We start from the raw sequence: 24,775 nt of genomic DNA on the forward strand, positions 1-24,775 counted from the left end.
AAAACAAATGTTCCTTCTGCTGTCCCCAGTATTCTCCTGTGCTCCTCCCCTGGCAGTATTTGTGTAATAGCGCAACGTAGGGGGCGCGCCATCGCGCAATTAATTAGACACTCCCTAAAGATATGGTTATTATTCATTTGCATTTCCCCGGGACAATTCATGTTTTGAAGGGTCTTCCCCCCAGAAAACAAGTGTCCCTGCTACTGTCCCCAGTATTCTTCTTCACTCCTCCCCTGGAAGTATTTGCTCGATAGCGCGACGTAGGGGGCGCGCCATCGCGCAAATAATTAGACACTCCCTAAAGATATGGTTATTATTAATTTGCATTTCCCCGGGACAACTCATGTTTTGAAGGGTATGCCCCCCAGAAAACAAGCAACCCTGCTGCTGTCCCCAGTATTCTTCTGCACTCCTCCCTTGGAAGTATTTGCGCGATAGCGCGACGTGGGGGGGCCATCGCGCAACTAATTAGACACTCCTAGAAGATATAGTTATTATTCATTTGCATGTCCTCGGGACAACTCATGTTTTGAAGGGTCTGCCCCCCAGAAAACAAGCGTCCCTGCTGCTGTCCCCAGTATTCTCCTGCGCTCCTCCCCTGGAAGTATTTGCGTGATAGCGTGACGTAGGGGCGCGCCATCGCGCAAGTAATGAAGATATAGTTATTATTTATCTGCATTATATCTGTTTTGAAGAGTCTGCCACCCCAAAAAAGCGCCCCCTGTACTTTCCCAAGTATTCTTCCAAGCTCCTCCCCTGGCAGTATTTGCTGACGTCAGGGGCGTGCCATTGCGCAAGTAATTAGACACTCCCAGAACATATGGTTATTGTTCATCTGCATTTCCCAGGGACAACTCCTGCTTTGAAGGATCTGCAACTAGAAAACAAGTGTCTCCGCTGCTGTCAGTATTCTTCTTCACTCCTCCCCTGGAAGTATTTTTCCCCTGTTGTTTTTTTTTTTTTCTTTTAATAAACAATTTTTACACTCTCTCTTTAAAAAACATTTTTTATCAACTTTATTGCCATCACAAGGAATTGTGACATGGCAGGTCCTCTTTATGGAGAGATTTGGGGTCTATTAGACCCCAGATCTCCCCTCTTGCCTTCAATGCAGCCAATCAGACAGAGATCCGTCTGTTTCAAAATTCCCTTTAGTTAAACTTTATATAACGGGGGGTTCCCCGAGCCTGGAAAGTTATTACAAGGGTTCCTCCGTGGGTTAAAGAGGTTGAGAAGGGCAGCCCTAGCATCTAGCAGAGTTTCCCAGCGACACCTTAGATCTGGTTTGATAGGATGCAACAGGAATTACAGAAATATCAGGGATTCCAGCAGATATTTACAGCTCTGGGGGGAGATAACTGAAAGAAAAAGCGGAAGAGAAGCCTGCTGTTTGCACTATTAAGGCCCATACACACGATAAGAAAATCTGAAGGGAAATTTCGTCCGACGACAGATCTGCCGATCTTCCGACAGCCAACTCCGACTTTTCGGCTGACAAAATCCTGATGTGCAGGCTATAAAATTTTTGTCGTCCGTAATACAACGTCCGATTTTCATCTCATTAGTATAGATTTCGACGTAAAAAAATCTTAAGAGCAAGACTAGGCATGCTCAGAGACGAAAGAACACATACAAAGCAATCCAACACATGACATCACTTCTGAAGTAGAATTCTGTCGTACGGGAAAATTCGTATGAAAATAACCTCTTCACTTTCCACATCAGACTGGCATGCCACAAAAAAACGGACGACAGATCGTTCGATAATCTGATCGTGTGTACGGGGCTTTAGTGCTCTGTTGTCATGTGTGGTTTGTCGCCTGCAGTTCCAACTATTGCACACCAGAGGGCGCAGAAGTTCTCGCTAGAAACCCAATACAGATAAAGCGTGCAGTTCACAAAGTCTACCACAAGATGGCAACATCAACAACGCCCAATCGAAGTTATTGGTAGAGCGGAGCAGCCGGTGGAACGCAAACTACAGGAAGTTGCTGAAGCAGGTGGAACGCAAAACAAGGAAGTCCTGTTATCAAGCTGAAATATCAGAAAGGAAGTGGGTGTGGCTAATAGTTGCAAGTTTTTGGGGCATCTAGGTGTAAGTTGTCACTTTCTTTTGGTCTTTCTGTTACTTTAATTCACCTCACTGCTGTGTAATGTAATATATTAAGAGTGTCACAGAGAATTTCCTTATATTCAGTATTGCTTAGAGGGGCAAGAGTGACACCGATCCCATGAGCATGGAGGAGCGAAGTCCCATGACCGAGAGGATAATACAGCTCACCCTGGAGATCATCCACCTGCTGACCGGAGAGGTGAGGAGGATTCTGGGAGGTCACATGACATCACTCTTATCTCTATTAATAAAACACAGAGCTGACCGGAGAGGTGAGGAGGATTCTGGGAGGTCACATGACATCACTCTTATCTCTATTAATAAAACACAGACCTGACCGGAGTGGTGAGGAGGATTCTGGGAGGTCACATGACATCAATCTTATCTCTATTAATAAAACACAGACCTGACCGGAGTGGTGAGGAGGATTCTGGGAGGTCACATGACATCACTCTTATCTCTATCAGAGGCGTAACTAGAACCTTCAGGGCCCTGATGCAAGAAACCATGAAGGGCCCCCCAGACCCCTGGCCGGGGCCCTTACCTTCAATCCCAGGGCTCTTCCTACTAATCCTGGGGCTCTTTACACTCGTTGCATGGCCTTTTATTACGGTCCTTTCACAGGTTCTGCAGTGGGCCCCCTTCCTGCAATCTTGGGGCCTCCCCACAGTGGTGCAATGCCAGGGTCCGGTCGCAAGTGTGACCTTTGCGATCCTGGAAGTTCACCCACTGGTTTGCTACCGGGCCCCCTGGAGCATGGGGCCCGGTAGCGATTTCAACCCCTGCAACCCCTGTAGTTACGCCCCTGATCTCTATTAATAAAACACAGAGCTGACCGGAGAGGTGAGGAGGATTCTGGGAGGTCACATGACATCACTCTTATCTCTATTAATAAAACACAGACCTGACCGGAGAGGTGAGGAGGATTCTGGGAGGTCACATGACATCACTCTTATCTTTCTTTTGTATTTCCTCGTATGTAGAAATGTGCGGTGGTGAAGATGGTGTCTATTGAGGGTCTCCTACAAGGGATGTATCCGTCTGGAGAATGGAGTAGAAGTCCCACCATGGATCCTCCACCTCCTTCCATGACACCTGAGAGGAACAATGACAAGAAGATTCTAGAAGTCACCAAGAAGATCACTGAGTTGCTGACAGGAGAGGTGAGCGGTGCCGGGAATTCTGGGACATTATCCAGTAACAGACAAGGGATGTGTCTGGATGGTGACTGTATCATTGTGTGTGTCAGGTTCCTATAAGGGGTCAGGATGTCACTGTCTATTTCTCCATACAGGCATTGTTAGAAGAGTGCAGACTTGTCAGAAAGAAGGTCACCATGGAGAATCAGAAGACCCTCACATCATACGGTATGGTGTTATTTATTCTTTATTAACTTTAGATTGAATTCTTAAAACCATTAAATGAAGTAAAATACATCCCAGGGATCCCTTTACTGGTGCCCAGTCCTCCTTGCTGGCCACTGGGTCCCGTAATGAGGCCAGTAAAGTGGGGAATCAGTGAGTGGTCTGCTCTATGTAGTGTCCAGTTCACCAGGTTGCCACTCCATGGGGTGGGTGGTCTCCGGGGGGTATTAAATGCAAAGGCCCTGCAGCTTTTCACTTTCGAGCCGGTCTACAGAATCCCCTGGTGCAACTGCAGCAACCAACACCCCAAGCATGGCTTTATAACCTCCCCATGGGGAGAGGTGTGAAGGGCAAAGGTCTGTAAGTGAACAACGGCTGGCCACACCTGTTTCCTTGCAGGAACCTTCCATGAACTTCAAGACGGAACTAGGTCAGGCTGAAAGGGAGGTGCAGCCAGGTACTAAGAAAATCTAGAAACCTCCATGGTCACAAACCATGCAGATTATGTCACTTTGAAATTAGGACTGGTTAGAGAAAGAGCTCTTCTGCCAGTGTGTGATTGGCAGAGTTGTATAAAGTACTCGAAACCCATACTTGAGTAAAAGCACAAGTGCTCGATCAAAGAGTGACTTGAGTAGAAGTGGAAGTGCTCGATCAAAAAGTGACTTGAGTAGAAGTACTAAAGTATTCAACATTTTTTGTACTTAAGTATTGCAAGTTGTTTTTTTAAAAAATTCACTAATCAAGTACTGAAAGTAAAAGTACGAGTACTGTGTTATGTAGTTATTAACCAATTGCCGTCTGCTCACTGGAGCTCTACTGCGGCAAAGTGGTTCGTTATCGTCTGGCGACGTCGCCAGACACTCCCTTTTCTCGGCGGCGCGCGCGCGCGCCGCCGGAAGCTCGCTCCCGCTGTATTCAGTCACAGCGGGAGTCGGGCCAGGGGAGGAGCAGCGGCGATCGCCGCTGCTCTTCCCCGATCGTCGGGGAATCGAGTGTGGAGATCCGCCCGCTTGTGTAAACAGAGCGGGCGGATCTCCTAAGTGACAGGCAGGGACAGATTGCAGGGTTCAGCATAGCTGAACATGCGATCTGTCCCTGTGTCACTCAGTCACCTCCCCCCACACACGTCAGTAAGCACCAGGCATACATTAACCCCTCCCTCTCCAATAAAATTAACCCCTTCCCTGCCAGTGTCATTTTTACAGTAAGGGCTCTTTCACACGGGCGGTCCGATCAGATCCGCCTGTCAGTTTTTTAGGCGGATCTGATCGGATCCTCCATGCAGCTCTATGGGGCAGCGGGTGTCAGCGGAGGTCACCTCCGCTGACACCCGCTGCCATCCGCATCCGATCCTGTGCTGAAATCTGGACGGATGGAAACCCTATTTTTCCATCCGTTCAGTAATCGGAGCAGAGCGGATCTGATGAGAGCGGACAAGCAGTCCGCTCTCCTCCGATCCCCCATAGAGGGCAGCGGGTGCTGAGACACCTCCCTCTCCGCTCTGCAAGCGGAGACGGAGCTGTCATCCACCCGGCTCAGCGGGGATCGCGGATCGATCCCCGCTGAGCAACACGGATCCGCCTGCGGAGGCGGACCGTGTGAAAGAAGCCTAACAGTGCATATATATAGCACTGATTACTGTAGTAATGTCACTGGTACCCCCAAAAGTGTCAAAAATGTCAGTCAAGGGTCCGATCTGTCCGCCACAATGTCGCAGTCCCGCAAAAAAAAATCGCAGATCGCCGCCATTACTCGTTAAAAAAAAAAACTCCAAAAATGACATAAATCTTTCCCTTAGTTAGTAAACGCAATAACTTTTGCGCAAACCAATCAAAATACACTTATTGCGATTTTTTTTTTACCAAACATAGGTTGCAGAAAACAAATTGGCCAAAAATTTTAAAACATTTTGATTTTTACATTTTTTTGGGGGGAATTTCATATAAAAAAATTTGAAAAATATTGTTATTTTTTCAAAATTTACGCTCTTTTTTTGTTTATAGCGCAAAAAGTAAAAATCGCACAGGTGATCAAATACCACCAAAAGAAAGCTCTGTTTGTGGGAAAAAAAGGACGTAAATTTCGTTTGGGTACGGCGTCGCACGACCACGCAATTGTAAGTTAAAGTTGCACAGTGCCGAATCGCAAAAAGTGGCCCAGACGTAAGACAGCAAAATCCTCCGGTGGTAAAGTGGTTAAAGAAAGAAGTCAAAAGTTTGAACATCATATTGTTTTTTTATTATTTCAAATGCAGCTTTTATTTATACATACAGTAGCTTTTATTTTCGTATGCGATGATAATACACATGTTTTGAGCTTCATGAAACCGGCCATCTACTGTTCTGGCAGTGGTAATTTTTATAATTGTAACGAGTAACTATGCAGCACAAAAAAAAAATATCGGAGTAGAAGTATTGAAATCATTGAAAAAATGTAGTGAAGTAAAAGTGGAAGTAGGAGAAAAAAATTCTACTCTAGGAAAGTACAGATACCACCTTTCGGTACTTAAGTACAGTAGTGAAGTAGTTCTACTTAGTTACTATACATCTCTGGTGATTGGTCAAGTAACCGAACCGTCTTCATATTCAACAGATTTATCTGGAATAGCGGAGACGTCACAGACCTCCGGTGCCGTAAAGGAGGAATCGTATCATTCTAAGGAACCAAATTTCTTTGAAGGCAATGATATTATAGAGGTGGATTATACGATGGTGAACGTTAAGGAAGAAGACCTCTTGGATGGAAACTGCTGGACCCCTAGAACTCTACCGTTGGCCAAAATGACGGAGGATTCTCCTCGAAACTTAAAAATCTCTGAATTTGAGAGAAGTCCACCAATTGCTCAAATTAAAGAAGAGTTAGGCATTCGTCATTATAGGGCAGATGGTGGAGAAGATAAAGGGGATACGTTGGAGCATCATGCACAGGTGGACTCTATGTCCCTTTGGGATAAAGATAAGGGAGTAACTAGGAATCCTTTAGTGTTTGAAGATGAATTTAGTGAGATAACTCAGCCAGGAGCCCCATATTGGCCACCATCACAGAGTTCTGGCGGGTGCCCGCTATCCTTCGCCAGCAGCTCTGGTGCTCTCCAGCTCCAGCCAGAAGGCCAGGGGTCTCCTTCTCTCTTATGTTCTGAGTGCGGAAAATGTTTCGACAGGAGGGAGCAGCTGGTGAGACACCGGGAGATCCACACAGGGCCACAACCTTACACCTGCCTGCAGTGTGAGAAGTCATTCTGGATGAAGTCACAGCTCGCCGTGCACCTGAAAATCCACGCAGGGGACAAGCCGTTTCCTTGCACGGTCTGCGGAAAATCCTTCTCTCGACGTCAAGTGCTGGACAATCACATGCTGACTCATTCCGGGGTGAAGCCGTACGCATGCTTGGAGTGCGGGAGGTGCTTTTCCCGCAAATCGCTTCTGGTCATTCATCGGAGGATCCATTCTGGGGAGAAGCCGTATTCATGTTTGGAGTGTAACAGGTCCTTCCGGCACAAGACGGCGCTGGTCGCTCACCAGAGGACTCATACCGGGGAACGACCTTATCATTGCTCGATGTGCGGGAAGTGTTATACCCATAGCTCACACCTGGTGGTGCACCAGAGATCCCACTCTGGAGAGAAGCCATATTCCTGTCTGGAGTGCGGGAAGTCCTTTGCACATAAATCAGTGTTGGTCAGACACCAACGAATTCATAACGTTGAACGGCACTAAGCTCAACTCCGTCCCCAATTTTGTGATGGTTGGGGCAGAGAAGGGTCAGAACCTCCAACAGGCTTTTATAGATGTGTCACCCTTTCTATTTGTCCCCTCGGGGGGGGGGGGGGGACTCTACATTTTCCCAGTTAAAACCTTTAGGTGGATTGTTGTCTTTGCCACATTGAACTGACATTGACACATTGTCACAACCCACAGACTCTGAAGTGGTTTTATAAGTGGTTCCTTGGCAACATCTGATTCTGAGCCCTGAAGAAGGGGGGGACCAAATCTCCCGAAACGCGTTGGCTGTATTTTTGATATTAGATTGCAAATAAAGTTTGGAACCAAATTATTTCTTGCGTATGACTTTTCTCTCCTCATTATACACAAACCATTTCCTGGTTGTTATTGGAACACAGTAGAAGAGGAAGAGACATTTTCTTGTTCCTTTGTGGTTTCCCTTCACTTTGGGGAGATTTCTGCTGACTTCCTGTTGTATCTTTGGGTAGAGGAAGTGAGGGAAATCCCCCCCCCCCCACAATAAAAATAGACATCAAACACCCAACAGAGACGTTAACCCTTCTATCCAAGACTTGGATGATAAAATATGTTGAAAGTAAAGGCGACCTTTTACAGAAATGTGGTGTTTCTAATACTTTTTTGGGAGGTCACATGACATCACTCATCTCTAATAATAAAACACAGAGCTGACCGGAGAGGTGAGGAGGATTCTGGGAGGTCACATGACATCACTCTTATCTCTAATAATAAAACACAGACCTGAGCGGAGAGGTGAGGAGGATTCTGGGAGGTCACATGACATCACTCTTATCTCTATTAATAAAACACAGACCTGACCGGAGAGGTGAGGAGGATTCTGGGAGGTCACATGACATCACTCTTATCTCTATTAATAAAACACAGACCTGACCGGAGAGGTGAGGAGGATTCTGGGAGGTCACATGACATCACTCTTGATCTTATTCTTCCCTACGAGACATGAGGTGGTAAATCAACCTCTCTGCCAGTCCTGGTCTCCTTCCTACCCTCTGTTCCATGACTGCAGCCACCGTCAGTCTCTCTGACATTCCTGGAGTAAAGAGTTCCCGTGTCTCCTACCTCCTTGGTGGTACTGGAGGAACCGTGTATAACAGAATGGTATGAGGCACTGCTTGTAACAGAGGTATGAGGCATGGCGTACATTTAAGAGTATGAGGCACTGTGTTTCATAGTGGTATCAGGCATAGTGTAAATAAGAGAGACATCAGATACTTTAGATAATAGAGGTGTGAGGCACTGTGTATAATAAAGTACCATGAGACATTGTGTTTAACAGAGGCATGATGTATAACTAAGATGTATAAGGCACTGCTTGTAACAGAGGTATGAGGCATGGTTTACATTTAAGAGTATGAGACACTGTGTGTAATAGAGGCATGATATATAATAGAGGTATGAGGCACTGTGTGTAATCGTGGTATAAGACACGGTGTATAATATAGCAATTTGGGATTCTGCCAGTACATATAATAGAGGTATAAGGCACTATGTGTGATAGTGGTATAAGACACGGTGTATAATATAGCAATATGGGATACTAAATATAATAGAGGTATGAGGCACTGTGTGTAATAGTGGTATAAGACACGGTGTATAATATAGCAATATGGGATACTACATATAATAGAGGTATGAGGCACTACATGGAACATAGGCACTACATGTTATACTAAAGCACGAGGCACTGTGTGTAGTAGAAAGGCTGAGGCATGAAAAACTACGTCTGATAGAGTCATAAGTGACTGGGCACAAAAGATAGGCATAAAGCACTATAAACAATACAGAGGTATGATGCACTTCATGTCTTAGAGAGGCATGTGGCACTGTATGCTGTGATGTGCTGTGCGAAGTAAAGGCCTGAGAAACATTTCATTTAATAGGGAGCTGTGAGGATCTATGAATAATACAAATGTTCAAGGCACTGCAGGTAATGGAAAGGTATGAGTAGTAAAGAAGAGGTAAGCGGCACTGCATTTAATACAGAGGCATAGGGCACTGAAAGTGATACAGAGGCATAGGGCACTGGAAGTAATACACAGGCATATGGCACTGGAAATGATACGGAGGGATAGGGCCCTGGGAGTGAAACGGAGGCATAGGGCACTGGAAGTGATATGGAGGCATAGGGCATTGGAAGTGATACAGAGGCATAGGGCACTGGAAGTGATACGGAGGCATAGGGCATTGGAAGTGATACGGAGGCATAGGGCATTGGAAGTAACACAGAGGCATAGGGCACTGGAAGTGATACAGAGGCATAGGGCATTGGAAGTGATACAGAGGCATAGGGCACTGGAAGTAATACAGAGGCATAGGGCACTGGAAGTAATACAGAGGCATAGGGCACTGGAAGTGATACAGAGGCATAGAGCACTGGAAGTGATACAGAGGCATAGGGCACTGGAAGTAATACAGAGGCATAGAGCACTGGAAGTGATACAGAGGCATAGGGCACTGGAAGTGATACAGAGGCATAGGGCACTGAAAGTAACACAGAGGCATAGGGCACTGAAAGTAACACAGAGGCATAGGGCACTGGAAGTGATACAGAGGCATAGGGCACTGGAAGTAATACAGAGGCATAGGGCACTGGAAGTAATACAGAGGCATAGGGCACTGGAAGTGATACAGAGGCATAGGGCACTGGAAGTGATACAGAGGCATAGGGCACTGGAAGTAATACAGAGGCATAGGGCATTGGAAGTAATACAGAGGCATAGGGCACTGGAAGTAATACAGAGGCATAGGGCATTGGAAATGATACAGAGGCATAGGGCATTGGAAGTGATACAGAGGCATAGGGCATTGGAAGTAATACAGAGGCATAGGGCACTGGAAGTGATACAGAGGCATAGGGCACTGGAAGTAATACAGAGGCATAGGGCATTGGAAGTAATACAGAGGCATAGGGCACTGGAAGTAATACAGAGGCATAGGGCATTGGAAGTGATACAGAGGCGTAGGGCATTGGAAGTGATACAGAGGCATAGGGCACTGGAAGTAATACAGAGGCGTAGGGCACTGGAAGTAATACAGAGGCGTAGGGCACTGGAAGTGATACAGAGGCATAGGGCACTGGAAGTGATACAGAGGCATAGGGCACTGGAAGTAATACAGAGGCATAGGGCATTGGAAGTAATACAGAGGCATAGGGCACTGGAAGTAATACAGAGGCATAGGGCATTGGAAATGATACAGAGGCATAGGGCATTGGAAGTGATACAGAGGCATAGGGCATTGGAAGTAATACAGAGGCATAGGGCACTGGAAGTGATACAGAGGCATAGGGCACTGGAAGTAATACAGAGGCATAGGGCATTGGAAGTAATACAGAGGCATAGGGCACTGGAAGTAATACAGAGGCATAGGGCATTGGAAGTGATACAGAGGCGTAGGGCATTGGAAGTGATACAGAGGCATAGGGCACTGGAAGTAATACAGAGGCGTAGGGCACTGGAAGTAATACAGAGGTGTAAGGCACTGCAGGAAACAGAGAGGTAAAAGAAGATACAAGTAATAGACAGGTAATGAAGACTTTTTATCATAAAAAGGGGATTCAGGATTACAAGAGACCTAACACTAGACAAGCAATAGAGAGGTATGAGGCACTGAGCATAACAGAGAGATACCTCAGCCAGGAGACAATGCATTTATTTTCCATAAGTTTTTAATCAATTCATGAAAGCTAAAAACTGTCTCTCCCTGGATATTTTTGCAATCTTCCCGGGATGAAAAGCCACATTTGCCAAGCCTTTTCACATTTCAGTGAGGGCTCTCTGCCCTCTGGTTAGTTTGTTTGCTACGGGCGTTTACGTTGTATGTAGGGTTTGTATCAGATTCCTTTTATATTTATGAAGGTGAGATGGATTTTGGGCAGCTGAGTGGACTCTCTGATGTAGAAGGAGGTAAGAACTGCGAGTGAAGTTTTTCCCGCACTCAGAACAAGCATAGGGCCGCTCCCCGGTATGCGTTCGCTGGTGGCTGGTCAAGGCTGACTTCTTAGTGAAACATTTCCCGCACTCCATACAAGAATAAGGCTTCTCTCCCGAATGGATTCTCTGGTGAGTCACGAGGTTGGTGCTATGGGAAAAACGTCTCCCGCACTCCGAACAGGAGTAAGGCCTTTCCCCCGTGTGAGTCCGCTGGTGGTTGACCAGCATCGACTTCTGATTAAAGGATTTCCCGCATTCCGCGCAGGAATATGGCTTCTCCCCCGAGTGGGCACGCAAGTGTTTCATGAGCGTCGACCTTTGGGCGAAACACTTCCCGCAGTCCTTGCACGCAAAGGGCTTTTCCCCGGTGTGAGTCCGTAGGTGCTCTATGAGCAGCGACTTAAGCCGGAAAGACTTGTCGCATTCGGGGCAGGTGTAGAGTTTTGGACTCGTGTGGATCAGCTGGTGCTTCACCAGCTGCTCCTCCCTGCCGAAAAACTTCCCGCACTGCAAACAGGGCAGAGAATGGGGCCCTTTGTACATCAGCTGGTGTTTGAGGAACTCCGAGCTGCTGGTGAAGATGCTTCGGCACTGGTCACAGCTGTAGGTCTTTGTCTCCAGGCCTTGTGTTGGTGGCCATGATGGACGGCTTGTCTGAGTTTTTCTTTGATTTCCATCTTTGAACATGATAAGGCAATTTTCACTGCCTTCCGGAACATGCCGGTGTTGGGCCTGGGAGTCAGTCGAGGTTGGTTCCAGAGCATCTTTACCTTCGGAACATGGTTCTTCTTTCATATTATAGGATAAATGGTCTTTCTCAAGAGTGGCAACGCCCAACTCCTCTTTATCGTGGGTTAGTGGTGCAAGTCTCTCAATCCCATTATAAGGCGATAGTTGAATTGCGTCATCTCCATCCCAGAGGTCTTCCACCTTTATGTTGTCCTTAATACAGCATATGTCGGTATTAACACCTCTGTCTTCTAAAGAGTCGGTTTCGTCTTTTACAGCTCTGTGCGTCTGTAGCGTCTCAGCTCCTCCCAATGAATCTGTTAACAATAAATATGTTTTGGTGATAAGTATTTTAAAGATTACCCCACATTGGTAGAAACTCTCTGACTTGTGGTCATAAATGAAACTTAGGCCTCGTTTACACTTGCTTCAAAAGGTGGCATTGGAAACGCTTTTTTTAAGGCGCTCTGAATGCCAAACAAAGTGCTTGTCACTAAATAAAATGGTTATCTTACAGTCCTGTTCACACACTGTAAAAATTATTCCTCATGTCACTTCCTCAGCACTTCAAAACGTCTCCAAAGCCTCCATAGAAGTCTATGACCACGCTTTTGAGAGGCTTTTATTCTAAGTTAGCTTGCTTTGTTTTGGAGGTATGAGATATCCCAGAACACACTGGGAAACCAACAAACGAACCGGAAAGATGTCATCAGCAGTCACTTCCGGTTCATGTGTATATATTGTGGAAGTTTCTGCTGCAGACGTCACATCTGGTGTGCAGAATGCAGCAGCAGGAAGTTGAGCGGGGTCCAGATTGGAGGGAAGCAACTAGCAGACGGCACACATGGTGTGCAACATGGGAACGCTATATTAGAAGGTGAGCAGGGACCAGAGAGAGAAGACTAAGTGGCAGAGGATCAGCAGGGCTGGGGGACTGGAGCAGGAGAAACTAGCAGATGTGATGTCACACCAAGTGAGCAGTGTGGGAGCAATTTAGCTGGAGGTGAGCCGGGATAGAAGAGAGAGCAGGATTAGCAAAGCAGAGGAACGGCAGAGCTGGGGGTTACTACTGAGTGGGGAATCAGCAGAGCTGGGGGTTGCTACTGAGTGAGGGAACAGCAGAGCTTGGGATACTACTGAGCAGGGGATCAACAAAGCTGAGGGTTACTACTGACTGGGGGATCTGCAGAGCTGGGAGGTAATATTGAGTGGGGGATCAGCAGAGCTGGGGGTTACTACTGAGTGGAGGATCAGCAGAGCTGGGGGTTACTATTGAGTGAGGGATCAGCAGAGCTGGGGTTTACTACTGAGTGGGGGAACAGCAGAGCTTGGGATACTACTGAGCAGGAGATCAGCAAAGCTGGGGGTTACTACTGAGTGGGGGATCAGCAGGGCTGGGAGGTAATATTGAGTGGGAGAACAACAGACCTGGGGGTTACTACTGAGTGGAGGATCAGGATAGCTGGGGGTTACTATTGAGTGGGGGATCAGCAGAGCTGGGGGTTACTACTGAGTGGGGGAACAGCAGAGCTTGGGATACTACTGAGCGGGGTATCAGCAAAGCTGGGGGTTACTACTGAGTGGGGGATCAGCAGGGCTGGGAGGTAATATTGAATGGGAGAACAACAGACCTGGGGGTTACTACTGAGTGGAGGATCAGCATAGCTGGGGGTTACTATTGAGTGGGGGATCAGCAGAGCTGGGGTTACTACTGAGTGGGGAATCAGCATAGCTGGGGGTTACTACTGAGTGGGGGAACAGCAGAGCTTGGGATACTACTGAGCCGGGAGATCAGCAACGCTGGGGGTTACTACTGAGTGGGGGATCAGCAAAGCTGGGGGTTACTACTGAGTGGGAGATCAACAGAGCTGGGAGGTAATATTGAGTGGGGGGATCAACAGAGCTGAGGGTTACTACTGAGTGAAGGATCAGCAGAGCTGGGGGTTACTACTGAGCAGGGGACCATCTGAGTTGGGGGTTACTACTGAGTGAGTGATTTGTTGAATAAGGGTACTAATGAGCTGGGGATCTGCTGAACAGGGGTACTAATGAGCTAGACATGTAAGGTCTCTTCTGCAATAATTTACCCTGAGCCTTTCAGTTAGCTGTTTAGTGATGAACACTTTGGGTGGATCTCAAAAGTTGGTGGTGTAAAACCTGGAGACACAAAAGTCCTACAACCATCAATTCTAGGCCTAGATGACCTCTTGCATTATGGCAGCTTTCTTCCTTCTCTTATATAGATAATAAAAATAAATGATTCCATACCCGGTGATGTGAGGGGAGGGCGGTCCTCTACGATGACGTCCTTGTAGAGATCCTTGTGTCCTTCTATATACTCCCACTCCTCCATGGAGAAATAGACAGTGACATCCTGACACCTTATAGGAACCTGACACACACAATGATACAGTCACCATCCAGACACATCCCTTGTCTGTTACTGGATAATGTCCCAGAATTCCCGGCACCGCTCACCTCTCCTGTCAGCAGATCAATGATCTTCTGGGTGACTTCTAGGATCTTCTTGTGGTTGTGTCCAGGAGAGTGTATGATGGGCCTCTGGTCCTCACTCCCAGATGATTTCCTAACTACCATGAAATCCTGCAGAAGAGAAGAGAGTGATGTCATGTGACCTCCCAGAATCCTCCTCACCTCTCCGGTCAGGTCTGTGTTTTATTAACCACTTAAGCCCCGGAAGATTTTACCCCCTTCCTGACCAGGGCCTATTTTGCAATTCGGCACTGCGTGACTTTAACGGACGATTGCACGGTCGTGCGACGCTGTACCTAAACGAATTTGGCGTCCTTTTTTTCCCACAAACAGAGCTTTCTTTTGGTGGTATTTGATCACCTGTGCGATTTTTACTTTTTGCGCTATAAACAAAAAAAGAGCGACAATTTTGCAAAAATAACAATATTTTTCACATTTTTTTATATGAAATTCCCCCCCCAAAAAAATGTAAAAATCAAAATTTTTTAACATTTTCGGCCAATTTGTTTTATGCTACATATGTTTGGTAAAAAAAAATCGCAAAAAGCGTATTTTGATTGGTTTGCGCAAAAGTTATCGCATTTACTAACAAAGGGAAAGATTTTTGTCATTTTTGTTGTTTATTTTTAACGAGTATTGGCGGCGATCTGCGATTTTTTTTTGCGGGACTGCGACATTGCGGCGGACAGATCGGACTCTTGACTGACATTTTTGACACTTTTGGGGTTACCAGTGACATTTCTACAGTAATCAGTGCTATACATATGCACTGTTACTGTAAAATTACACTGGTGGTGAAGGGGTTAACTTTATTTGAGAGGGAGGGGCTGTGTGTGTCCCTAACGGCGTGATTCTAACTGTGATTGGCTGTGGCTTGCGGTGTAGGAACAATGATCAACGGTCCTACATAGTAGAACCCTATGATCACTGTTTCTACACAGGGGAGAATGACAGGCGGCTTGTTTACACTAGCCGCCTGACTTTCTCCCACTGTCACGGACGATCATGAGTGAGCGGCGGACATCGGGTCCACCGCTCACACGCGCAGGGGGTCCGTGACCACGCGGGAGCGGGAGCACGCCTCCGGCGGCGCGCGCTCGCTCCCCAGAGCCTCACAGGCTAGTGACGTACTGGTACGTCACTTTGCCTGTGAGGGGCTGACCGCCGCAGTATATGTACTTGCGGCGGTCGGCAAGTGGTTAATAGAGATAAGTGTGATGTCATGTGACCTCCCAGAATCCTCCTCACCTCTCCGGTCAGATCTGTGTTTTATTAAAAGAGATAAGAGTGATGTCATGTGACCTCCCAGAATCCTCCTCACCTCTCCGGTCAGCAGGTAGATGATCCCCAGGGTGAGGTCTAATATCCTCCTATTAATGTGACCTTGGTCCTCATCCATCCTCAGTGGATTGGTCGGCTCTCTTGTCTATATTCTGTGTACAGAAACGTGGAAGGAGAAGTTTTCATTTCCCAGAATGATCCTGTGTACTCCGGTTGACGTCCATCTGTGAGATTGTCGCTGGTGGTAAAATCATAAAGAAAATCATGTCAGTTCAATTTGCATCCCCGGGATTGCTGCTTGGAAGTACAGGCTGTTGCGCCAAAGTGTGGCACGCTGTACTCCTGTGAGTCTGGGCCGAGTGCGCTAATGGGGCGCGGTCGGCTGCTTGGAAGTACAGGCTATTGCGCCAAAGTGTGGCACACCGTACTCTTTTGAGTCTGGGCCGAGTGCGCCAATAGCGGCGTGGTACCAATGGCCCACACAACTGACGCTCTAGAGGGGGGTTTCAACCCCCCAGACCCCCCTCCTTATCTACGTCCCTGCTCCTGTAGTCAGCTTTGCCGTCACGCCCTCCCCAGCCCAGCTTTGTTGCTTGACAGCAGCTCCAAGCAACTCTAGATCCTGAGAATTGAGACATCTCTCCACCACCGAAACGAGGGAGAAGGATAAGAAGGGAGGTGCCAATGGCCCACACAACTGACACTCTGGAGTGAGGTTTCAACCCCCCAGACCCCCCTCTTATCTACGTCCCTGCTCCTGTAGTCAGCTTTGCCGACATGCCCTCCCCAGCCCAGCTTTGTTGATTGACAGCAGCTCCAAGCAACTCTAGATCCTGAGAATTGAGACATCTCTCCACCACCGAAATGAGGGAGAAGGATAAGAAGGGAGGTCACGTGGTCACTAGGGTTGTCACCTCATCCCTTTAATCCAGAACACATTAATTACACAGGTTCTGAGGCTGATTAAGGTGGTAATTAAACTCACTTAGTGCCCGATGTGCATTATATCAGCCTCAGAACCTGTGTAATTCATATGCGTCCTCCTGGTTTAAAGGGATGAGGTGGCAACCTTAGTGGTCACACGACCGAGGAATAAAACCTCAATAAAAATTCTTCTGTTTGTTGTACAAAAAACAAAGCAGCCTATGCAACCTAAATTCCATAAATTAAGCCCAACTTACCAGATAAATCAGCAGTCACCAATCACTGGAAAAGAATCCCAGCACTTCCTGTTTTTTTTTTTTTTTTTTGCGTTCCATCTCACATCCTGTCTCTCCCACTTCCGCACTCTGTGCGTTCCAATAACCTCCGCTCGGCACTGCCATCTAGCGATGAAATTTGCTAACTGCACCGTGTTTTTTCTATTGAGTGCACACACGCCACCTTGTGTCCATTTGTAGGAACTGTAGATGGTAGTCCACACTGCGGAATAAGAGCTCTGATCAGGGTAGGGTTGCCGCCATATCCCTTTAAACCAAGACAAATATTAATTACACAGTTCTGTGGCTGATTAAGGTGGTAATTAAACCCACTTAGTGCCTGATGTGCATTATATCAGCCTCAGAATCAGTGGCGGCTGGTGCTCCATGAGCCTGGGGGGGGGGGGGTAGCAGACGGACCACACCATACCCCCCCCCTACCCCGACCACACCAGCTCCAGCCTGCACACCATACCCCCCCGGTCGCCGGCTCACTCACCCTGGACGGCTGCTGCGGTGGCTTCCCCCTCAGTCTCCTCCGTGGGTCGGGCTTCCCCTGTGTCTCCTCCCTCCTTTTCCTCCTTGGCCAATAGCATGGCTTCTCCTTTCGGACAATTTGGAAACGGGTCTCAGGACCCGCTTCCTGATTGGCCAGAAGGAGAATCTGAGTGACAATAGCGAATATTAATTTGCTATTGTCACACAACTGGGGGGAGGGCTCAGGGCGCAGTGCTCTGCGACCCGAACCCACCCTTTTTTGAAGCCTATTAGAGCCTCTGGCTCTAATCACGTGCTTCAAAAAAAAAAAAAAAAAAACCCCATTGGAATCCATGCGTCCGGCGCCCTGCATGTAGATTAGGGGGCCGGACGCATGGATAGGGGGGGCGGCGCCCCCAATGGACGAACCGCCACTGCTCAGAACCTGTGTAATTCATATGTGTCCTGGATTAAAGGGATGAGGTGGCAACCCTAGATCAGGGGCGTAGATAAGGTGGTACCACCAGGGCCGGAGCAAAGGAGGGGCAGAAGGGACGGCTGCCCGGGGCGCTGTGGTATCATGTGAGGTGGGGAGGGCTGAAATTATGCTTAGGGGGTAGCCTATTGCATTAGGGTGTGCACCCCAAAGCTCAAACACACACGCCTTTCTCTGCAGCCTCAGCTGCACAGGACAGTGAATGAATGGAAAGGGCTCTGTGCTGAGTGGCTTTCTGTTCATTCACAAACTGAAGCATAGTGAACACAGTTTGCAATGCTTCAGTTTTGAATGGACACAGTGAGAGTGTGTTTTCACTATGTTAATTTAGAAAAGGAAGGGGCCATTAAATTACATATTTACTAGCCTCTTCCCCTACTCTCCATCCTGAAACATACCCCACAGCAGCCAGGGGGGAGAGGAGAAGAGGGAATCCAGAAGCACTGCAGGGTAGGGGAGGGGGGCCAACGGGGGGGGCGGGGTCTGGGCAGTAGGGGAATCGGCACCACACAAAGTGATTAGGGTGTGCCCGGGCACATCTGGCACACCCCCTGCGCATGCCTATCGGGGTAATCATGCAGATTAGTGCTCAGTTTTGAGCACTTGGGAGATATTGCTGACATATAATGCTCATGCATCTTGGGGGCTTTTCCCCATCAGTTATGTCTATCCAGGGCCATCTTTAATAATATTTGGACCCCAGGCAAACATTTTCTTGACCAGCGTAGGCAGTGGCGGCACAGGTGGGCGTGGTTAGAAGAGGAGTGGGAGTGATACAGTGGGAGCGGCCAGTGTAGGCGGCGATGGCTCGGGTGGGCATGGTTACAAGAATAGAGGGAATGATACAGTGGGAGCGGCCAGAGTTGGCGGTGATGGCATGGGTGGGTGTGGCTAGAAGGGCAAAGGGAGTGATACAGTGTGCTGTAGTGCCCGCCCTCTTCTCCACACTCTATTCCAGAATTGTGCTGCACGTGGATTTGCACTCTCCATGGGAGGGGGGTTGACCCTCTAAATGTCCTGCTGATAGTTGTGCCTATGGCACGGGCTCAAAGGGCAGCTGCTTTGGGCCCCACAACAATGACTGGGCCCTGGGCAGCTGCCCATTTTGCCCCGCCTTAAAGACGGCCCTGTGTCTATCCTAAACTGAATACATTTTAGAGCAGTGGTCTCCAAACATTCTAAACAAAGGGCCAGTTTATTGTCCTTCAGACTTTAGGGGGGGTCAGACTGTTGCCAGTGGGAGGAGAAAATGCCCTAGCATCACTGGGCGAAAAATAATTTAGCGCCTATAGTTATTAGGAGGAGGAATAGTGGCACAACATTGGTAATAGTCAAAAAGATTTGAGGTTGAAATATCTGCTCACTATGGCCACATCCCTTTGTAACTTGGAAAAAGAGGTTTCCCCACAAATAATGGGACTTTAAAGGCTCAAAGAGTAAACGTGTATTTAAATACAGTAATTTTATTGTATTTGGCGGGGGAAAACCTCCTTTTCCAACATTGGTAATAGTGGGAAGAATAGTATCCCATTGTTGTTTTCAGTGGAAGGAAAAGTGCCCCATTGTTGGCGTCAGTAGAAGGAATAATGCTCCATTGTTGGTGTCAGTAAAAGTAATTTCCACACTGTTGGTGTCAGTGGAAGGAATGGTGCCTCATCATTGGTGTCAGTCGAAGGAATAATGCTCCATTGTTGGTGTCGGTGGAAGGAATGGTTCCTCATCGTTGGTGTCAGTGGAAGGAATAGTGCATCATATCAGTGGGAGGTACAGTGCCCCAAGGGCAGGATAAAGATAAGCAAAGGGCCGCAGTTTGGAGACCACTGTCAAAGTATAGAGGTATTAGGCACTTTTGTAGTATAGAGGTATGAGTCACTGTTGTAGTATAGCGGTATGAGGCACTGTCATGGAATAGAGGTATTAGGCACTGTCGTAGTATAAGATATAAGGCACTGAGTGTAATAAGGATCAGATATGGCATGTGTATAGAGGTATGAGGCACTGTCATAGTATAGAGGTATTAGGCACTGTCGTAGTATAGAGGTATGAGGCACTATTGTACTATAGAGGTATGAGACACTGTCGTAGTATAGAGGTATTAGGCACTAACAAGTATAGAGGTATGAGGCACTGTTGTAGTATAGAGGTATTAGGCATTGTCGTAGTATAGAGGTATGGGGCACTGTCGTAGTATAGAGGTATTAGGCACTGTCGCGGTATAGAGGTATTAGGCAATGTCGTAGTATAGAGGTATGGGGCACTGTCATAGTACAGAGGTATGAGGCACTGTCGTAGTATAGAGGTATGAGACACTGTCGTAGTATAGAAGTATTAGGCACTAACACGTATAGAGGTATGAGGCACTATCGTAGTATAGAGGTATTAGGCACTATCGTAGTATAGAGGTATGAAGCACTGTTGTAGTATAGAGGTATTAGGCAATATCATAGTATAGAGGTATGAGGCACTGTCGTAGTATAGAGGTATTAGGCACTATCGTAGTATGGAGGTATGAGGCACTGTCATAGTATAGAGGTATGAGGCACTGTCGTAGTATAGAGGTATGAGGCACTGTTGTAGTATAGAGGTATTAGGCACTATCGTAGTATAGAGGTATGAGGCACTATCGTAGTATAGTGGTATTAGACACTGTTGTAGTATAGAGGCATCAGGCACTGTGTGTAATAAAGAAGGAAGAGGCATTGCAAGTGACACAGAGATAACGAGGCGCTGCATGTCACATTAGGTAATTTACGACACAATGAAAACTGCACTTTTCTTCAAACTTTTTATTGACGTATGAAAATTCTACATTTTGTTCTTTCTGTTTTTTTTTTTTTTTCTTGGACCTTCCCAATTATTTTGGATGGAAAACTTTACTCAACTAAGGTTTTTTTTTTTTTTTTTTTCTGTTACATTACAATATTACATCAATGACTTATTACTGGCAAGAATTCTCCAATCTCCAGTAACCTTGGCTGGCCTCTCCTCTGGGCCATCTGGCCAGTGATAGCCTTTATGGTGTATTTAGGTAGCCGGGTTTGTAGGGTTTATTTTAGATTCTTGTTTTATTAGTGAAGGTGAGGTGAACACGGGGCAGCCAATAAAGAAGGAAGATGGGGGATTAGTGTTAACTCAAAGAACACAACAAACATTTCAATTGGAAAAAAAATAAATAAATCGACAATCTTGCGGTGGGTCTCCTAACTGGTTTTGTAAGTCTCTGAGGAGTGAAGTTTCTGGTGCTGAACAAGGTGATAACTGCGGGTGAAGCCTTTCCCGCACTCAGCACAAACATAAGGCCGTTCGCCGGTATGTGTCTGGTGTCGGTGGCTGGTCAGGGACGACTTCAGAGAAAAGGATTTCCCACACTCCGAACAGGCATAGGGCTTCTCCCCCGAATGGATTCTCTGGTGGGAACGGCGATTTGTGCTACTGGAGAAACACTTCCCGCACACGGCACAAGCGTAAGGCCGCTCCCCGGTGTGAGTCCGCTGGTGGCTGACCACCATCGACTTCCGACTGAAGGACCTGCCGCACTCCGAACAAGAGAACGGCTTCTCCCCGGTGTGAGACTGCACATGTTTCATGAGCGAGGACTTCTGGGCGAAACACTTCCCGCAGTCCTGGCACGGGAACGGCTTTTCCCCGGTGTGAATGCGCAGGTGGACCACGAGCGTGGACTTTTGCTGAAAGGACTTGTCGCATTCGGGGCAGGTGTACGGTTTCAGGCTTCGGTGGATTCGCTGATGCCTGATCAGGTTCTTCTGCTTGCTGAAAAACTTCCCGCAGTCTGAGCAGGATAGAGAATGGGGCCCTTTGTACATCAGCCGGTGTTTGAAGAATTCAGAGCTGCTGGTGAAGACACTTTCACACCCGTCGCAGCTGTAAGTCTTCGTCTCCAAGCTTTGAGACAGGGGCCAGGATGGACAGGAAGGTGGAGTTACATTTTGAGTCCCATTCCCGCAAATTTTATAGGTGCTTCCTGTTCCTTTCTGTACGGTCCTGTCTTCGGCCTGGGAGTCCATCTGTGGTTTGTGTTCCCGAAGAAGTCCAACTTCCGAAAATAATTTATTTTTAATCGGAAAAGAAAATTGGTCAATCTCAACCAACTCCTCCTTAATGTGAGTAGATGGAGAAGGTCTCTCCGTAACCGGGACCTTCCAATTTTGAGACGATGGACAGGCTGCTTGAATAATTCTTTCAGTCCCATTCCCGCACATTACATAGGAGCTTCCTGGTCTTTTTTGTACGCTCCTGTCTTCGGCCTGGGAGTCAATCTGTGGTTTGTGTTCCCGAAGAAGTCCAACTTCCGAACATAATTTATTTTTATTTGGAAAAGAAAATTGGTCAATCTCAAGCAACTCCTCCTTAATGTGAGTAGATGGAGAAGGTCTCTCCGTAACCGGGACCTTCCAATTTTGAGACAATGGACAGGCTGCTTGAATAATTCTTTCAGTCCCATTCCCGCACATTACATAGGAGCTTCCTGGTCTTTTTTGTACGTTCCTGTCTTCGGCCTGGGAGTCAATCTGTGGTTTGTGTTCCCGAAGAAGTCCAACTTCCGAAAATAATTTATTTTTAATCGGAAAAGAAAATTGGTCAATCTCAACCAACTCCTCCTTAATGGGAGTAGATGGAGAAATTCTCTCCATAACTGGGACCTTCCAATTTTGAGACGATGGACAGGCTGCTTGATTAATTCTTTCAGTCCTATTCCCGCACATTATAAAGGAGTTTCCTGGTCTTTTTTGTACGCTCCTGTCTTCAGCCTGGGAGTTAATCTGAGGTTTGTGTTCCCGAAGAAGTCCAACTTCTGAAAATAATTTTTCTTCAACAGGAAAAGATAAATAGTCAATCTCAACAGCGGCCAAGTCCAACTCTTCCTTAATGGGAGTAAATGGCGCACGTCTCTCTGTCTCAGAGACATCCATCTTTTGGGTTAATAGACCAGCACCTTGAACAATTCTTTTAGTTCTATTCCCGCACATTTCATAGGAATCTCTATTTACTTCCTGTATGCCTTCATTTATGGCTTGGGAGTCAACCGATATATTTTGTTCCTGTTCTGAAAATAGTTGCCCCTTAGAATGAAAAGACAATTTCTCTACTTCAAGCTCATCTTTATCCGACTCCTCCTTGATGGGAGTAGACCGCGCATGTATCTTCGCCCTGGGGACATTCTTATTGTGAGAAAATGGTAGATGCCGAAAGTTTCCTCCCGGTAGACCTCCTTCCTCCATACAGTACACCTTTGTATTAACAACCCAGTCCTCTAAAGAGTCCAGCTCCTCTTTTATAGCTCCGTGGCTCTGCAGCTCCTTACCTCCTTCAGATAAATCTGTAAATGTAAAAAAGGTTTAGTTAGGAGTCAGCTCAGAATTTCTGATCATTGGTTGAAACTTTAGTACTTGCGTTCATAAATGTAACTCAACGGCTCATTGCTCAAACATGACCCACAGCTCAATAATCATGCTTGGCAATAGAAGGTCAATGAAAGTGGGTAAGTCTCTGTGTGAACGCCATCTAGCTCGAGTTGTAGATGTCTTTGTGACATAATGGTGTTTCTTTATGATTGCCCAACCTGTGGTCCTTTGGTGCTTGTTGTGTGGCCCCACAGAATAAGCTAGCAGCGGGTGCAGAACACATGTGTCAAACACAAGTCCCTCACATCTTTCCTGCAGATGCTACACTCCCCCCCTCGTCTCCACCCACACCTTGTCTTAGCAGTCAGCAGCAGAGAGGAGGACAGAACTCCTCCAGATCCTTCACTTCTCCATGCAGCCACAGAGAGGCTCGTTTCTAAAACCCCCTGTCTCAGCAGTCAGCAGCAGAGAAGAGGACAGAACTCCTCCTCCAGATCCTGCATATTTCAATGCAGCCACAGAGAGGCTCGTTTCTAACCAGCCCCCCCCTCGCAGCAGTCGGCAGCAGAGAGGAGGAAAGAACTCCTCCTCTGGATCCTGCTCTTCTCTATGCAGCCACAGAGAGGCTCGTTTCTGAAACCCCCCCCATCTCAGCAGTTGGCAGCAGAGAAGAGAACAGAACTCTTTCTCCAGATCCTGCACATTTCCATGCAGCCACAGAGAGGCTCCTTTCTGAAACTATATGGGTAAGGTGAGGTAAAGTGGCGCTGCCTAATTACAGATGATCAGATCATCTGTAATTAGGCAGCGCCACTTTACCTCACCTTACCCATATATTCTGATATAGCCTTTTTGGCCATATTTTAAGGTAGGCTCCAGCCTCTGCCCACCGTCCACAAGCGCGGATCCTTTTTTCTCTATCCTTTCTGAAACTGCCCCCCCCAGTACTAGCAGTCAGCAGCAAAGTGGAGAGAACCCCTCCTCCAGACCCTGCGCTTTTCCATGCAGCCACAGAGAGGCTCGTTTCTAAACCCTCCCTCAGGTCCCAGCAGTTTGCAGCAGAGAGGAGGACAGAACTCCTCCTCCAGATCCTGAACTTCTCTATGCAGCCACAGAGAGGCTAGTTTCCGAACCACCCCCCCCCCCCCCGTCTCAGCAGAGAGGAGGACAGAACTCCTCTTCCAGATCCTGAACCTCTCTATGCAGCCACAGAGCGGCTTGTTTCTCAAACCCCCCCCCCCGTCTCAGCAGTCAGCAGCAGAGAAGAGGACAGAACTCCTCCACAAGATCCTGCACTGCCCCATGCAGCCACAGAGAGGCTCGTTTCAGCAGCAGAGAGGAGGAAGGTAACTCCTATAGATCCTGGGCCTCTCTGTGCAGCACCCCCTTGTCTCAGCATTCAGCAAACTCTGGCAGCTGACTCCAGCCCTCCTCTTGTCCTCCTCCAGACCCTGCACTTTCTGTTTTCCCAGCTCTGCTCCCAGCTTCTTCCAAGCAGCAGCACAAGGTAAGGCAGTGCACTGTGATGGAAGGTAGGGTGGGGGACTCTTGACTTTGGAAGGTG

General features: G+C 47.4%; 3 protein-coding genes across 4 annotated transcripts in view; 1 reads left to right on the forward strand and 2 right to left on the reverse strand.

Moving 5' to 3' along the window:
• Positions 1-14,408, reverse strand: part of LOC309562733 (uncharacterized protein) — an 86,259-nt gene extending 71,851 nt beyond the window's left edge. Inside the window, exon 1 of one of the 2 annotated variants that reach the window (XM_082267020.1) lies at positions 14,381-14,408. The gene's annotated coding sequence lies outside the window, so the exon portion shown is untranslated. The remainder of the gene's footprint in view (positions 1-14,380) is intronic. The other variant, XM_082267019.1, reaches the window with a different exon arrangement.
• Positions 1-24,775, forward strand: part of LOC309564386 (uncharacterized protein) — a 114,899-nt gene that overhangs the window by 42,854 nt on the left and 47,270 nt on the right. Inside the window, exons 9-12 of the mRNA XM_082269013.1 lie at positions 2,208-2,312; positions 3,097-3,276; positions 3,408-3,480; positions 6,073-7,189. Of these exons, the coding sequence (XP_082125139.1) occupies positions 2,208-2,312; positions 3,097-3,276; positions 3,408-3,480; positions 6,073-7,189 (1,475 nt within the window). The remainder of the gene's footprint in view (positions 1-2,207; positions 2,313-3,096; positions 3,277-3,407; positions 3,481-6,072; positions 7,190-24,775) is intronic.
• On the reverse strand, positions 20,977-22,999 carry LOC309562673 (uncharacterized protein). The gene has a single exon (XM_082266952.1). The coding sequence runs from the start codon at positions 22,834-22,836 to the stop codon at positions 21,049-21,051; it is 1,788 nt and encodes a 595-aa protein (XP_082123078.1). The 5' UTR covers positions 22,837-22,999; the 3' UTR covers positions 20,977-21,048.

This window comes from Pelophylax lessonae (genome assembly GCF_965119305.1).
Source record: "Pelophylax lessonae genome assembly, chromosome: 9".
In the NCBI taxonomy this organism is placed as follows: Eukaryota; Metazoa; Chordata; class Amphibia; order Anura; family Ranidae; genus Pelophylax; species Pelophylax lessonae.